The following is a 17579-nucleotide window of genomic DNA, read 5'->3' as shown; positions in this document are numbered from 1 at the left end:
GCCACCTGCATCCCCTTGCTCAGCTGCTGAATGAGCTGCACTCAGCAAGGTGTGGTGCATGGTAAAAAGATGAGAGTTGCTGTAGCACAGGAGAGGAGAAACAGCTTTTGTTTAACCCATGGTCTGCCAGGGAAGCACAAAACCGTGTCCCATTTCTATCCTTTCCACGTTTGGACAAGTACATGAGCTGCTTTGCTGTTTCCTTTGTTATCTGTTTTACTACTTTTCCATTGCCATCTATCTGCCAAGAGTAGTTTGAGTTACTTAACTTTTCCACAAACTCTGCCTCGATTTTCTGCTAATAGATAATGTGATCCCATCTCATGGTGAAATGTTGTGTTCCTCATCTGAGTGGATTGGCTGGGGGGAAGGTCAGGAGCTGGAGCTGTCTGGTTGGTTATTATTTCAATGACATCCTGTAATCTAATTATACCATTGAAATGATAAATGGTTTCTCTGGTACCTGATATGAATTCGTCAGGGTTCCCAGGGTCTGGTCCATGGTGTTGCAGGATTTGTTCTGGTGATCGTTCATCTTTTCCCCATTTTTGGGTGCTCCCTCCTGATATGCGAAATAAAAAGAGCTCTATAACTCGCAGAGTAGTTATAAGAGTAGGTATGAATTTATTCAGCGCTGAGATGCATGGGGGATATCTCCTCTGAAAAACATGGACACCTTTTTGATTTGGTTTTCTCTTTTTATCTTTTACAGACTAGGTTTACAAGATACACCTAAAACGTATTCTTTTTGTAACTCTGCTTGTCCTCACTTCATGTTACAATTAACTCCATGCCTCTTTCATTCCTCTGGCCACCTTTTGGAACTTTAAATCTGTTCTTTCCGGCTTAGGGTCTGAAGAATCTCCTTTATCTTGTGGTGCCTTTGTCTTTGCACCTTGTTTGTGTATTCTGGCTCCTTATCTTACCTTGCAGTCTGACTCTTTTCTTGTTCTTGTGGATCAGCGTGTCAGGGTATGGTTTTTGTCAAACCCCCCTTTTAGTCAAGCATTTCTTTGTGTTTATTTCCTACTTTTTAATTTCTGTTTCACTCCAGCCAGGGCTGCATCAATTGCCAGCTTTTCTCTCATTAAATCATCACATACTTGGATTCCCAACTGTCAGGAAAATTAATCCACAAACACTAGAGGTTTATGTCCAAAAAGGAGACAGAGGAGTCCTTTTTCTTTATTCGAATAAAGGGAGAGGCCATGGGGCATTCCCCTGGGGTCTCTCAAATTTTTGGAGGGCGCAGCCTCCTTTTTATCCTAATTCCCGGCCGCTTGTCCCTTCTCTCTTTCCCCATAGGCTGAGGTACTTGAGAGGTACAGGCTTCCCGGAACGCCTGATACCAGCGGTGATACCTTTCTCCCCCCCCCCCCCCCATGCATAATCCCTTCTTAACTTTTATGGAATTCATAGTGTTCTGTTAGTGCCCCTTTGATCTTCTACTGGAATCCATCCCATTGTTTCTGTCGTCTCTCACTGATAGTACATCTTATCAACTGACCCACAGCTTGTTTGTAAAGACAAACCCATCATTCCTCTCAGTTTGAAGGGGGAAAGGATATTTGGAGCTCACTCGAAGTGTCTTTGGGGAGCCCTGTTCCTTTTTCTGGGGTCGGACCGGGCAGAGCGATGTTTGGATCTCGCAGGACTCCAAAGCTGACCTGAGATGCCCGGTACCGGCAGGGGGAGGGGAGCAGCGAAAAGGGGGGAGCCCCGGGAGTCCCGGAGCCTGAAATGGGGGCCTGGAGAGGGGGGACCCCGAGAGCCGGGAGTGAGGGGAGCCTGGAGAAGGGGCAGCCCGGAGAAGGGATGAGCCTGCACAGGGGGAAGCCCTGGGACACCAAAGTGGGGACCCCAGGGAAGGGGAACCTCAGGGAGGGATTTTTTCCTATGATGTTTTGATGTTTTCTGATGTTTTGGAGGTTTTCATGGACACAAGATACCTGATGACTTCTAGAGATGGACTTGGGCAGGAGGAACCCTGAATCCTAGGTGGTCACCCCTTGTTTTTCTCCCCAAACCAGACTTCTCATTCCCAAGCATTAGACGAATGGAGGAGGAGGAGAAGGCAGAGAGGAAGATGCTCTGGGACCCCCAGGCAGGTGAGGTGGAAGTCACTGCCCCTTTCCCCCTCTCTTCTGCTCCATCTCCCAGCCCAGGATGGCCCCCGACTGAAGGACAACCCTGCTGCAGATGCCTTCCTGCCAGGGACAGACTGGGCACAGCTCCTTCCCCTTCCCTGTGGCTTGGAGACAAATCCCATCCCCTCCTTTTCCTTCCTTCCTTCCTTCCTTCCTTCCTTCCTTCCTTCCTTCCTTCCTTCCTTCCTTCCTTCCTTCCTTCCTTCCTTCCTTCCTTCCTTCCTTCCTTCCTTCCTTCCTTCCTTCCTTCCTTCCTTCCTTCCTTCCTTCCTTCCTTCCTTCCTTCCTTCCTTCCTTCCTTCCTTCCTTCCTTCCTTCCTTCCTTCCTTCCTTCCTTCCTTCCTTCCTTCCTTCCTTCCTTCCTTCCTTCCTTCCTTCCTTCCTTCCTTCCTTCCTTCCTTCCTTCCTTCCTTCCTTCCTTCCTTCCTTCCTTCCTTCCTTCCTTCCTTCCTTCCTTCCTTCCTTCCTTCCTTCCCTCCCTCCCTCCCTCCCTCCTTCCCTCCCTCCTTCCCTCCTTCCCTCCTTCCCTCCCCTTGTTCCTTCCTCTTCTTGTTTCTCTTCCTTCTTGATCCCTTTCTTTTTCCCTTTTTTCTTACTGTCCCTTCCTCTCCTTCATCCTTCTCTACCCTCCTTCTTCTCCTTGTTCTTCCCTTCTTCCTTCCTCGCTCCTTCCTCCCCTTGTCCTTCCTCCCCCAGGCACTGAGCTGCAGAGGGAGACCAGGGAGGACAAATCCCCACAGCAGAACCTCGTGGACGAGGCCGTTTTGAGCAGCTCCAAGGGGCAGGAATCCAATGGGGAGGAAATGACAAAGGGATCCCCCACAGGGAGGGGCTCCAAACCCATCCCAGGGTGCTCTGAGGAGAAAAGACCCCCCCTGTGCTTCATCCAGAGATCCAACCTGGTGGTCCATGAGCAGCTTCACGCCGGGGAGAAGCCCTACTGGTGCTTGGAATGTGGGAAGAGCTTCAGCCACACCTCCCACCTCTTCATCCACCACCAAGTACACACGGGGCAATGGCCCTACCAGTGCTTGGAATGTGGCAAGAGCTTCAACTGCACCTCCCATCTCATCCCCCACATGCGGCAGCACACAGGGGAACGGCCCTACGAGTGTGGGGAATGTGGGAAGAGCTTCAGCCTGAGCTCTGTCCTGGTCCAGCACCAGAAGCTCCACTCTGGGGAACGGCCCTACAAGTGCTTCGGGTGTGGCAAGAGCTTCTGCCAGAAATCCAGCCTGATCAGCCACCAGAAGAGCCACAGTGAGGAACGGCCCTACGAGTGTCCTGAGTGTGGGAAAGGATTTCGGACCAGGTCAAATCTCCTGAGGCATCAAAAAACACACACGGAGGAGAGGCCCTTGTGCTGCTGACTGCAGGAAGGGCTTCAAAGACAACTCCACCCTCACCGTCCACCGGCGCATCCACACTGGGGAGAGGCCCTACGAGTGTCCCCAGTTTGGGAAGAGCTTCTCCACCACATCTAACTTGACCCAACACCAACCAGCAGTAAGGGTGGACTCACTGATTGCACAATTTTGATTTCCTATTGCCCAAGGGTGTCTTCCACAGCCAAATGGTGATGAAGTGGGGCAAAGATCAAGGTTTTGGAGACAGTGGGGTGGAAACGCCTCCAAAAAATCTTCTTTCTTCCCACTCAATCACAGGGATGCTCAGCCAGCAGAAAGAAATCCTTTTGTTTTGGCCTTGATTTGCTTATCATTTCTTTCCTTTAAAATATCTAATTTTGGGGTAGAAATAAAGACATTGAATCAAGACACGGGTGAGAACATTGTGGGACATGGAGAGTGACATGGTGACACATGGACATGGATGTGGCCTTTCATGAGGACATGGGGGGACACGGGCACAGATGGAGACGTGGGGGACAATGCCAGGGATGGAAACATGGTGGGGACACAGCCCTGGGTGAGGACATGGTGGGCTGTGGCCAGTGACATGTGGGGACATGGCTGTGGCCGCTGCCATGGGGGGAACTTGCAGGGGCTGTGGGGGATGCTGGGTTTGAGGGAGTTGAGGGTTCCTGGCAGGGACTTGGGGCTTGCTGAGGGCTTTGGGGAGCCCAGCCCGAGCGGCTGCGGCTGCGCTGGGAGCCCCTGGCAGAGGTTCTGGGGCAGCTGCTCAAGGACCCCCTGGCCTGGAGCCCCAGCCGGGCATTGGGCTCCTGGAAGGGAATGAAGGTCCTTGTGCCCAGGAGGGAAATCCCAGCACCCCCAGGGTGTGGGGGACAGCTGAGAGGCCACAGCAGACAGCACTGTCTTCCTCTGTGGGGCCCAAAGAACTGGCCAGCTCAGAGATTTTGGCTCTCCCCTGGAGAGCTTCTCCCTAGGTGAGACACTTTGCTCCCATGAATAGAAAAAGTGTCACTCCCAGAGGCCCTAGAGTTGAACATGTTAATTTGTTACACCCCATTGGTTTTCCTCCCTATCAATCCACCCCGATACATGTATCCCAGTTTCCCCCGCCCCTCTCCTCTATAAATACCCTGGTTTTTCCCCAGTTCAGGCAGCTGCTGTCACTGGCTCCCTTCACCGAGGACCCTGCTACAATAAAGGCTGGTTCTCCATGGAATGCCATACAGCTCTCTAGTCTCTCTCTCCGTGTCGCCTGCACGCTGCCGCTGAGCTGAGATCACTCGCCGGGCAGAGGACGTGCCTGTTCCCCTGGACAGTCCTTTTCAGGATGGCTTCTTCAGGGTAGTCACGGAACCCCTGCCATCGACACTGCTGCGGCGCTCCTCCAGAACTGCACCTCAAAAATTCCCAAACTCTGGGATTCTGCCCAGGAAAAGGCTGCCAGAAGCTGCCAGAATTGAGTGAAAGGGGGGATGGGAGGCCTGGATTGAGCAGGAGGGACCTGGAACACCCAAAACCAAGCAGAGGGGTGGGGTGGTGGATTGAGTGGCAGTGAGGCAGGGGTGGAAGTGCAGAGGACAAGGGGCGCATGGGAGCTCCATATTGGGTTTGGATGAGTCTCGCTCCTCCTTCTTCTTCATCCTGCCTCCTTCTCCTCTCCGGCCCTTCTCTCGCTACTTCCTCTGCCCTCCTCCTCCTCCTCCTCCATCTCTTCTGCTCCCCTGAGCCCAGCGCCCAGCCTTGGATCCCCATTTTTCCAATTCCTTCGCATCCCACGGAAGGAGCTGGGATGGAACCAGGGCAGATGGAGCTGGGGCAGTGCTGGGCTCTTGGCATGGTTTGGGCACCACCCATGCGCCCCCTCCCCAAATTTCCCTGGCGGCTTCAGGGGTCCCAGTGCTTTTTAGGGTTTGCTGGGTGCCATGCTGGAGTTTGGTGTCTCCCAAGGAGTCCCCAGAACAGGGTGACACATGGGGAGGACACACGGGGGTCCTGATCCATCACGGGGCAGGGTCTGTCCCTGCCACAGCCCCCCCGCGGGGTCACCCCATGTCCCTCCCCACTGCCCCCTATAAACGGGACAGGGGTGAACTGGGAAGCTTTACTGGGAACACTGGGAGCAGCCAGGTGAGGACAGAGTGACAGCAGGGCTGGGAGGACACACGACCCCTCCAGAATCACTGCAGGGATGGAGCAGGGGCTCCTGGCCGGGTGCAAGGCCACAGGGAGGGGCTGCGACCACCAGAGGCTCAGGAGCTCTGTGGGCAGAAAAAAGAGGGTGACATCAGGCTGGGGGGCCTGGGGGAGCACACACATTCCAGGAGAGGGAGGATATGACCCCCAGGACCCCCCTCACCTTCTTGCACAGGTAGAAACTGAGCCCCCGATCCCCATCAGCATCTTGCTGTGGGCGGCGTCCAGTGGCATCTCTGGGGGGTCTGCAGGGGTCAGGATCCCCCCTAAAACCTCACACGGACACCCCAAGCCCTTCCAAGCACTCTCCCAGTCTCTCCAAGCCCACCCAAGACCCCCAAACCCTCTCCCAGTCCCTTCCAGCCCCACCAGGACTCATCAGGAACCCTCTCAGTCTCTTCCCAGCACAATGAACCACATCCCAACCCCTGCTTTCCAATCCCCAATCTCCTTCCAGCCCCTCCAGTCTCACTCAAATCCCTCCCAGTGACACCCAGCACGCCCAAACTCCTTCCCAGTTTCCACCAGGACCCCCAGAACCCCATCCCACCCTCCCCAACAACCTTTAATCCCCTTCTTAGCCATCCTAAGCACCTCAATCCCTTCCCCAGTTTAAACCAGTCTATCTCAAACTCCCTCCCAGTTACTCCCAGTGTCGCTCTATTGGGAACAGCAAGAAGAACGACACAGACTCTCTTGTGAGTTGAACAGGAGAGCTCTTAAGGTTTATTACCTAAGATCTTCTTTTATAGACCGATACGTGAAAGTATAGAAAAGTAAAACTCTTACTGGTCAGTGAACTAACACATCACCATCATTGGTCAGTGGGGTACACCACCCCTCGACCTTCTCTTGCAAGAAAACAAGAAACTGACAAACAGCACCTGCAGGGCTGTTCTCTGTCTCTGAGGATTGTTTTAATTCCTCCTTATGATTTCCCAGGCCACTTTCTCAGGCGAGACTGAGAAAGTTATGCGGCCTGCTATTCCACAGGCACTGTGCTCCCTACTTTTGCTCATAGTTAACATCCATACTCCCAGCACACCCCAATCCCCCTCTGGGCCCCCCCAGTGCCTCCCCCGCTGCCCCCGGCGCTGTGGGGGCCGGGCCGTGCCCCAGTGCCGGCTCAGGGGGTGCTCCAGGCTGACGTGCTCCACCTGGCAGCTGGAGCTGAGCCCGCATTGCCGGGGGCGGTTTCCAGCAGCACCAGGAGCTGCTGGCTCCAGCTCAAGGGCACCAGCGAGATGGACATGCTGGAGGGCACTGGGAGAGAGTGGGGACACACTGGGATCAGCTGGGTGTGACACAGTGCCCGACCCGGTTAACTCTTCATCCACTCCACGCTGGAAGTGGGACACACCTCGGGAGCAGGATGACTCGAGGTGTGGCTTAGAGCAATGCTCTACAGCACTTAACAGCTGTCAGACACAGTGTGGAGGCAAGAATGGGGGGAAGGTCTTTTATATTGGGTTTGAGGGAAAGTTTTAACCGCCCAAGGGTCCAGGGACAAAAGACACAGAATACAAGCGTACAGCAATTTACATATGGGGAGGGTCCAGGGGTGGATACAAAATTCAACCAGTGAGGGATATCCTGGGGAGGGGAATAGGACACATGGACCAATGGGGTGCTGTGGATTAGGGGATTTCCAAAGGGGACGTCCAAGCAGGGGGTTGGCATAAGGCAGGATTGACAGGGAACATTTGGGAACAAGGGGCAGGGTGGACAAGATTGATAGGGAAGGTGCTGGAAAAAGGGGTTGGGATACAATGATGGGCGGGGCAGGGGAGGAGATAACTTTGGGTTAAACCAACAAAGCAGGGGGGTAACAGAACAAACCAATTATACAAACAGCTTCAAACTTTAAATTAAACAAAAACACAGCACAACATCTCCCCCTTTTCTGATTAAAAGGAAGAGCTGTGGTTTTGGGGGATCCATTCTCATTTTGGCAGGTCCCTGGCTCGGCTGCAGGGGGGTCCCAGGGTGTGAGGATGGAGGGTTTGGGAGGGTTCCAGTCCTGGATACAGGGGTGCACGGGGGTCCTGCTGCAGCGGAATGGGAGTTCAGGGGGTCCCTTCCTCTGTTCTGGGGTTCAAGGGGTCCCAGTGCCTGAAAATGGAGGTTCAGTGGGGTCCCGGTGCCCAGAAATGGGGGTTCTGGGAGGTTTCCATTCCCGAGAATGTGGGGTTCAGGGGATTCCAGGTTCCAGATAAGGGGGTGCAAGGGTTTTTCAGGGTTGGGGAAGGGGGTACCAGGGGGTCCTGGTGTCCTGAAATGAACGTTCCAGGGGGTCTCTGTGCCCAGGAAGGGGGATTCACCTGGAAATGGAAGCACAGAGGTTCCCCATTCCCAGTGTAATAAATGGAATTGGTTTGTGCTAACTAAATTGCAGCTGTTATTAAAGTCGTTATTAGAAACTATCAAGAATCAGTCTTTTAAAGCAGATGTACCCCTTTGCAGATGTTGCATGTCAAAATTAAGGCACAGGATGTAGTTTAGAAGATAAATGGTGTCTCAAGACCAAAATGGCCTTGAGATGGACAAAATTAGGATGAATCTAGGCATTGGGCCTAAAGATTAGAAAATATAAGAGTAATTAGTAGACCAACATAACACAACACTTAGTACGCACATGCAAACCTGTAAGGTTATCCAAAGGACAATGAGGAAGAGGAGAAGCCTTCGCCAAAAGACCCCCAAAAGAAGACTGAAGACCCCCTAACAACAAGTGAAGCATGCGCCATTGAAGAAAGGTGATGTAAAGTCAGCAAAATCAGAAATAGGAGGAAACTTATGGGAAACATGAATGAATATTTATAAGCATACAGTATATAAGTTTAGATTGAAGTGCTTTATTTTGTACGTGAGGTGAGGTGAGAAGCACCCCCTGTACCCCCATCGGTTTTACTTATGCCTTAACCATCTGTAACCACTGCCCAATTGTATGCACATTGTAAGAGACAGGTTCGGGAATCAAGAGACGACCCAATGTGAGTTAGCAGCTTGTTCCAAATTTATTACAATCTTAGCTACATTTTTATAGTATTTTGAAAAGCTAACATGCGATCTGTATTCTACTATGATTGGATAATTGCTATTTTTCACGCATTAATTTCTACATTTCTATTGGACCAGCTCATAACACCCATGCTCTATAAGATACTTTTTAGTAAAACTTATTAAGATACATTTAGCAGATTTCTCATCCTAAATTCTTATTCTTCATTTTCTTATTAACAATTAGTCTTCTTCATTTCTTTGATACAGTATTTTGCCAAGGATTTATGCTAGCTCAAAGTCAGGGTTGTGCAGGCCTTCCAAGGAGCTATGGCCTCGAGAAGCGAGCCATTCTTCAACAATTCCCCCGTTTTCCGTCTGCACAACCATGACTTTGGTTACCTTAACAAACAAACACTTGATTTTGTTGGATATTGCAAAGGATATTGCAATATCCAACAAAATTGCAAAGGATATTGCACAACTAACACATAACAATCCAATGATCATAACACAGATAATTAATAATCCTGTTTTACATAAACTCTTAACCCATCCTGTCAGTCCAAGCCAATCAGCCAGTTCATCAATCCCAAAGAATCCCACATCTTCTTTGATCTTCTGTGTATGTTGCATGAGTTCTTGAATTTCCTTGTGGATGGATTCTGAATGATCTTGTAAATCCATACAACACATACCATCAAAGTCTTCACATCCATGACCATGTGCTAACAACAAAAAATCAGTGCCTGCTCGATTTTGCAGTACTGCATGCTGAACTTGTGACATATCAATTGCTAATTCAGAAAGTACTCTGCTAGTACTGTTTGCTTGTTTTACAACCCAACAACTAAGTTTCTTTAAATTGCGATGAGCTCTAGCAGCAGCAGCACCTGGCAAAAGGTAGAAACAAAAACCACTTGCCATCTGTTCCATAAATCCGAATTATCATCACAGTCAGAACTCAAAATTTGACAAAGATCTCTATTCCATCTGACACGATGTGTGCTATTAGGATGATGGTGTGGAAGCGCCACGCTGAGTTGTTTAATTGTGCAAAGACCTCCAACAGGTTGTGATGGGATACCTGCCCATGCTCTGTTACCACAAATTAGAAAATAACCTGTTGGTAGTCTACGAGGGGATTGAGTCCCAAATACAGGGTTTGATGCATTCCTCACCATTTTAGCACACCACTGCAAAAAATTGCCAGTTGGACTTGTCAATGTGATGATATTGGATTGTTCACATCTTTGATCAGTACCTTTTGCACACAATTTGTTGCTAGCATTTAGATAAATACAATAAGCAGCATCTAATGAATCTGCTAGATCAATTTCTTGTGGCTCAGGGCCTTCTGGAAGATGATCATTCCAAACATCATAATTCTCCATACATTGTGAAAAATTCTTATATCCATTCCCTAGACACCTTGTCTTAAAAATGTCCTGAGTCTCTTTCATTGCCTTGTCTAACAAAGTCCACCTCGATTCATTGACTGGAACACCAATCAGACAAATAATGAAAGGAGACTGAGGTGTCGACAGACTAGCACAGAAGGTCGTAGTATTTAAACTACGAGCAAGTGAAACCCATACATTTTCCCATGGATCTATGGTCTCTCTAGTTAACATGCCTGTTATTAAAGGTAAAATTACGAGAATGAAAATGCCAGTTGCCATTTTGAACTCTTTCCCACTGTCTACATGAAATAGTACAGTTTTTGCACTGTGCTGCAATTATATTTGTTTTCTGAGCAAGTTTTGTAAAAGTTGCTATTTTCTGAATTCTAAATATTAGATTGGCTCTTTCTAATGCACCCACATTTTCCCATAATGATACGGCTTCTGCCTGTGTTAAAGAACAATGTAAGTATTTTGTCAATGCAGCAAGCGGAGTTAAATGGTGAATTTCTCTATAACACCTAAGACAGCCTCTGTGAGGTTCTGATCTCTGATATCCCCACAAATCTCTTTTACAACCTTCACACACAATTCTTATCCACAATTTTTCTGTGGTTTTACAATACCAACACCTTATACCTTCTAATTTTTCTTTAACCCATTGTAGATAAACAGAAAAATAAACACTTTCTATATAGGGAGTTCTATAATCAACTTGTACACCTAATAGATAATTGACTTCTCTCACTAATGGCTCAAGGGCAAGTTGCCACTGTTTACTTTCTCGCCACCATCTACTTCCTTGCAGTCTGGCTGTGATATCCCACTGTTGATGTGGTTGATCGTGGCTCGTGTCCATTTACTCGGCACCCATAACAGTCCTGTAGGGGTATCAACACACACGTAGCCTCGGCCATTAAATAGGACTTTAGCTGGTCCTATCCAATGTCCTGTTTTAGGCTCTCTGTAAGGAACAAATACTTCATTAGTTACAACACTTGATTTTACACATTCATTGTGTATGACAGCTGGAGGGTCTTGACAATCTGCAAAAACACACAAATGGTTAATTACAAAAAGAACTTCATCTAATTTTTCTTTTGGGTCAGAGATATCTTTGAATTTGTTAAGATATTTCTTTAAGGTTCTGTTAGTTCGTTCCACTATTGCTTGTCCTGTAGGAGAGTTTGGAATCCCTTCAATATGCTCAACTCCCCATTGCTGCATGAATTTTCTAATATTGTCAATGGCATATGCAGGGCCATTATCAGTCTTAATTCACTCTGGGACCCCCATAATAGCAAAACATTGGGTTAAATGTTTCTTTACATGCAAACTCTTTTCTCCTGTCTGGGCTGTAGCCCATACAAATTTTGAATAGGTATCTACAGTAACATGTACATCTTTTAATCTGCCAAATTGAGAAACATGTGTAACATCCATCTGCCATATCTCTAGGGCTTTTAACCCTCTAGGGTTGACTCCTATCCCTAACCCAGGACCATGATGACTACATTGTGGACATGCTTGTACAATTCCTTGTGCTTCTGAAATTGATAATGAGAACTGTCTTTGTAGGCCCTTTGCATTTTGATGAAACTTCATGAGCCATATGAGCAAACTCAAGCTGATTGAGAGGAACTCTCCTCTGCTCCCAACTAACTAATTGATCTGCAATATGATTGCCAAGACCAAGGCCTTCTTGAAATGTATGACTTCTAATATGTATTAGACAATATGGTGCTGATCTTAATCATGTAGCTTGTTGTATTTGTTGAAACAACTGCATTAACTGTTTATTTTGAGTTTCCTTAATAAAAGCATCCTCAATCCTTTTCAAAATACCTGCAACATAGAATGAATCTGTAACCACATGAAGGGGACATTTTATCCACCGACACATAGCCCAACAAACTGCTGCTAGTTCAGGCATCTGTAATGAGTCTCCCTGCTCAGTGTGCAAAATATGATAAGTCCAAGATCCCTGTTGCTGCCAGACAATTGCTGCTCGTCTGGTTGTTTTACCAGCATCTGTAAAAACTGTATGTCCCTCTTTTAAAGGAATGAATGAATGTTTAGGCAATTGAATCCAATTATGATCTTTCAATATTTGAATAACTTTACTTTTTGGAATTTCATTAGTTACTTGCCCATTGTATGCCAATAATGCAAGCTGAAGAGGATAAGAGTGACGCATTGTCCGTTCAAGATCAGCAGCAGTCATTGGGATATGAATACTCACTGGTCCATTTCCTGAAAAAGCAATTGTATGATCACAACCTTTTTTAATTGTCTCTCCCACTTGTTCCATCCGGGTCTGTAAGCTATGCTTAGGTTGCATTGATACAAAGACCCACTCAATTATGTAAACCAGATACTCTCCCCTGTTTTTCTTTTGCCATTGAGCAATGATGGCACACACTGAAGAAGGCTGTGAAATAACAAGCAAACGAAGAGGTAAATTTATTACACGCCGTGATGGCCATCTGGTAACAAGTAAAGAAGCAAGATATTAAATACATTGTTGCTGTGTTTCTGTGAGAACAATTGGAGCAGCAGGGTTAGTTCCTTTTAATAAAGGTCACAAGGGGGCAAGATCTTCATTAGTAATTCCAACAACAGTGTGGACCCATTGTAAATCACCCATTAAAGTTTGTACATCTGTAAGATTTTGTATTTTGTAATTCAGTGTTGCTTTCAGTAGATGTATTATGCTGTCACTAATTTGCCAGCCTAAGTATTTCCATGGGGCAGTTTTTTAGGTTTTCTCAGGAACAATTTGTAATCCAGCATTAGACAATACTTGTGTGAGCACCTTTAATTGTTCATCTGTAAAAGGGTGTTCCTGTGCAATGAGAATATCATCCATATAATGATAGATGATAGCTTGTGGCCATTGTTCATGTATTGGCTGCAAAGCTGTGGACACAAACAGCTGACACATGGTGGGACTACTGTGCATTCCTTGAGGCAGTACAATCCATTCATATCTCTCACTAGGTTCCTCTTTATTAATTGCAGGTAATGTGAATGCAAACCGTTTTGTATCATCTGGATGTAGTGGAATAGTGAAAAAACAGTCTTTTAAACCAACAATTAACAGTGGCCACTTTTGTGGTAACATTGCAGGTGAAGGTAATCCTGGTTGTAAAGCTCCCATGGGCTGCATTTGTTCATTAACTTTTCGTAAATCATGCAAAAGTCTCCATTTTCCTGATTTCTTGGGTATAACAAAAATAGGTGTACTCCATGGACTTACTGATGGTTTAATATGTTTTGCATTAACCAATTCATGTGCTTTTTGCAGCCATTCCTCACTTAGCGGCCACTGCTCCACCCACACAGGATCATTACTTTTCCAGGTCAGTTGTCATGGGGCTGGCTGCACTGCAGGGACCGCGGTGAGAAAACCGAATCTGGGGTAGTTAGTACCACTCCCCATTGAGTTAAACATTCTCGACCAATGAGGGCAAATGTTCCTTCTGGCAAAGGTATTACTGTTGCAACTGCACAGGCCTTTCTTCAAGCACAAATGTTAGAGGATTAGGTGTGACTGAAGCAGCTGCAGACACTCCTCCAACTCCATCCACAGCAGTTGTGGTTGTTTGCAATGGCCAACAGGGTGGCCAAATTTTACTAGAAATGATGGTAATATCTGCACCTGTATCTAACAGTGCTTGTATATTTATCTGTTCTTTTCCATTTATGATGGTTGTGTTTTGAACAGGATGATCCTGCATTCGTAGTGTTAGGTATGTAACTGGTCCTGTTGAACCAAAGCAAGCATCTCCTCTCATGGGTCACATAGGTTTGGATCCTTTCATCATTGCAGATACAAGATTTTGAAAGGGAATTAATTGTGCAATTTTACTGCCTTGAGGTGTAAACAAAGGCGGATGCAGTGTATATGCAACAATTTGAATAACTCCCGTGTAATCTGCATCAATGAGTCCTGGTATCACCAAGATACCTTTTAAGCCTGCCGATGAACGTTCTAGCAATAATGCTCCTACATGGTGTTTAGAGGAATGAATTGGACCTTTGAAAGTTGTAGGTATCTTTTGTGGCTGATTGTCTATAAGGGTAACTCCTACTGCTGTTTCCAAGTCGATTCCCAGGCTTCCTGTGGTTGCAGGGCATAACTCTGGGTCTCGGGGGCAGTTGCTGTTATCCGCACGCGACTGCCTTTCGCAGTCATGGTAGGCATCAATCTAATACTCATGGTAGCATGAGTATTAGATTGGCAATTATTACACCTTACATTGCCTACACATTGCTTTTGTAAATGCCCAGTTTTTCCACACCAAAAGCAAACATTTGTCAGTCAGGAGCGTCCTCCTTTTACAAGAGGTTTTAAAGCCGCAGCAAAAGCTTGGTTTTGGGTGATTATTACATTTAACATTGTTTCATTTTGTTTTTTCACAGCACTAGCTACAGCCTCTGACATAAAAGCAGCTTGCTGTTGATACACTGCATTGGCCATGTGTTCTAACATTGTTCCCAAGTCAGCTGTGCCTGGGAGAGTAGCTAGTATCATTTTAGCTTTTGGATTTGCATTCTCAAATGCAAAAGTCCTTGTTAATTGTTCTCGTACTTCAGGAGTTAGGTCTGTTGCCTGATCGAGTGAGATGACAAGTCTGTTAATAAAAGAGTCAAAAGACTCATTCATTCCCTGTTTGATAGTGGTGTAGCTTGGTGCTCTTTTATCAGCTGGAATCCTCCACAGGGCTTGCTTTGCTTCCTCAGCAGATGCATTATGCAAATCTGCTGGAAATTGTAATTGCTGTGCTGCTGATGCATAGATACCTTTGCCCATTAACATATCGATAGTGGCACCATGAAGAGGATCAATTGGCTGTCGTGGTGTATTTATAATTCTCTTACAGCCAGATTCCCATTCTCGCTCCCACAATACATACTGTGAGGGAGTGAGTAATAGTTTTGCTATGGCCATACAATCGTCAGGTGACAAAACATTAGATGCAAAAATATAATTAATCATTTGCTTAGAGGGCTCTGAATGTAGTCCATATTGAGTAACTGTATTTCGTAATTGCTGCATTAATTTCCATTCAAAAGGTGTATATTGTGCTGCAGGCTGGCCATTAGCAAGAGTTCCTTGCTGTACTGGATAGGCATGTGGAGAACAGGCAGCTGCAACTTCCCATTGTCCTTCTAAAATAGCATCCCTGATTACTGCAGACCAGCGACTGTGAGATTCAACTGGTCGTATCTGCATTCCCCCTGAAGTGATAATTATCATGTCACCTACTGGCTGCCTTCCATGAGGATTTAGATTGCTCATTTTCTTGATTATTTTTTCTAAAAGTTTATCTGATGGCCTCTTGTGTTTTGGAACTGTAATATCAGAGGGTGTTCCGTCAGCTTTGTCAGCTGAGCTTTCATCCCCAGAGTTTTTTGCACTAGTTGTACGGAATTGGGAAATTGTACAGTCTTTGCCTCCTGTTTCTGTGTTGTGTTGTTTGTTCACAGGAGATAAGGGGGATGCATTCGGAGTTACTGAGGTCAGTCCTGTCTCTTGATTGGCAATTTCTTGTGCACTTGTTTTGACAGGCACTTTAATACCTTTTGCAGGACTAGGGTCAGTGAATAAAAAAGAACTTGATTTTGCTGACACTTCTATATCTTCCCCTCCTAACATTTTTTGTGCAGATAATGCCATATGTTTTTCAGCTTGGTATTGATTTAGCGCATTGATTTACCACTCTCCAAGTGGTAGCAAGGTCTCTAGAAGACTTACTGCCATCAATAGTGGCATCCCATAAGGCATCTCCAATTTTTTGCCACTCTGTTTGGTTAAAGATTTCCATGGAATCTTGCATAAATCCCTTCTCTTTTGCCCATTTATATAGCTCTTGGAGTTTTTTTGTGCTTACACTTAGCGAGAAATTCTGCCAGCAGGGATAATGCCGCTTCCCTCTCCATTTCCCGAGACAGCGCTGCTACCGGCACTTCGGAGGACGGCCGTCAGATCCTCTCAACCTCTCCAGGCGCTTTGTGCCGAATCGCCTTCTCTCCTTATTCCAGAATCCACTGGATTCTTTTACTGCATTTCTGCAATACTGAGCCTCTTGACAAGGTCCTCAGGCAGCGTGCAGGCTTTATTTGTAATCCCTGGGTCCCTGTTTTGGGCAACAAAATGTAGGAGACGGGTTCGGGAATCAAGAGACGACCCAGTGTGAGTTAGCAGCTTGTTCCAAATTTATTACAATCTTAGCTACATTTTTATAGTATTTTGAAAAGGTAACATGCCATCTGTATTCTACTATGATTGGATAATTGCTGTTTTTCACACATTAATTTCTACATTTCTATTGGACCAGTTCATAACACCCAAGCTCTATAAGATACCTTTTAGTAAAGCTTATTAAGATACATTTAGCAGATTTCTCATCCTAAATTCTTATTCTTCATTGTCTTATTAACACTTAGTCTTCTTCATTTCTTTGATACAATATTTTTCCAAGGACTTATGCTAGCCCAAAGTCAGGGTTTTGCAGGCCTTCCAAGGAGCTATGGCTTCGAGAAGCGAGCCATTCTTCAACAGCAGATATATATAGAAATAGATATACCTGAATATATTTACTAAATTGTATCTTTCTTACTAAATTGTATTATTTTACTAAATGGTATTTTTTTATTATTTTGTTTCCATTTTATTAAAGTATTTTATCAATTAATTAGATTGATTGTTTGGAAATTTGAAAGTCATTTATAACACTACTTATTTCAAACATTATGTAGACTATGTAGGAATGAAAAAAACCACCAAACTGCAGCAGGATATCCACTGTGCTTTAGGTTCTTCTTATTGAGATTCTGCAGGGTGAGAATATTTGGCTCATTCTGAGAACTGACAACGTTTTTTACCATTCAAAATTAGATCTGCCTCTGTGAGTACCACATTTCAAAAACCCAAGCCTGGGAACCTCTTTCTGTTTTTCTTCTGTCCCTGAGCAGGTAACGGGGATCCGGCCCCTGTTGGGCCCTGGCGGGGCCGGGCCGGGCTCTGCTGCAGCGCTGGCCCCTCCCGGGAATCCCTCTGGGTCCCGTTCCCGGGGGGCCGAGCCCTTCCCGGGGAACCCGCCCAGCCCCTTCCAGCGGCGCTGCCGGGCCGGGCCAGCCCCCGGCTCGGCTGAAATTCTGCTGCCACTGAGTTTCTGCAGAAGCTGCCGGGCAGGGGGAGCGGAAGCGGCCTCTGAGTGCTGGCCTGGCTGCTGAGATCCCAGTGCAGCCACGGGAAAATCATCCAGCAGGAACAGCTCCGGCAGCTGCCCCAGCACAGAGCGAGTAACCAGCCACAGGCCTGGGCAAGATATTAACCCTTTCAATGCACAGATGAGACCTACAAACCTTGTTCATCTCTCCAGGGACAGAAAAGGACAGAGTAACAACACGCAAAAAAACAACACAAAAACATCAAAATCAGTAAAAAAAAAAGT

At 46.5% G+C, this 17579-nt stretch overlaps 1 protein-coding gene and 1 pseudogene across 1 annotated transcript; one reads left to right on the top strand and one right to left on the bottom strand.

The window, feature by feature from the left end:
* The window catches only part of LOC131588505 (zinc finger protein 208-like), a 911601-nt pseudogene that overhangs the window by 402213 nt on the left and 491809 nt on the right, over nucleotides 1-17579 (bottom strand).
* Nucleotides 1664-3787, top strand: LOC131588606 (gastrula zinc finger protein XlCGF49.1-like). Its single transcript, XM_058857557.1, has 2 exons — nucleotides 1664-2108; nucleotides 2844-3787. Exons 1-2 carry the CDS (start codon nucleotides 2057-2059, stop codon nucleotides 3515-3517), a joined length of 726 nt encoding a protein of 241 aa, XP_058713540.1. The 5' UTR covers nucleotides 1664-2056; the 3' UTR covers nucleotides 3518-3787.

The sequence above is a fragment of the Poecile atricapillus genome, chromosome 26 (assembly GCF_030490865.1).
Source record: "Poecile atricapillus isolate bPoeAtr1 chromosome 26, bPoeAtr1.hap1, whole genome shotgun sequence".
Lineage (NCBI taxonomy): Eukaryota > Metazoa > Chordata > Aves > Passeriformes > Paridae > Poecile > Poecile atricapillus.
Note: the sequence above shows the minus strand (reverse complement) of the source record. Positions and strands in the feature narration are given on the sequence as shown.

Bases quoted from the DNA above. Each gene is read 5' to 3' on its own strand.
- LOC131588606 (XM_058857557.1), top strand. From the start codon at position 2,057: ATGGAGGAGGAGGAGAAGGCAGAGAGGAAGATGCTCTGGGACCCCCAG. The intron at 2,109-2,843 runs GTGAGGTGGAAG...TTCCTCCCCCAG, and splicing joins GCTCTGGGACCCCCAGGCAG to GCACTGAGCTGCAGAGGGAG.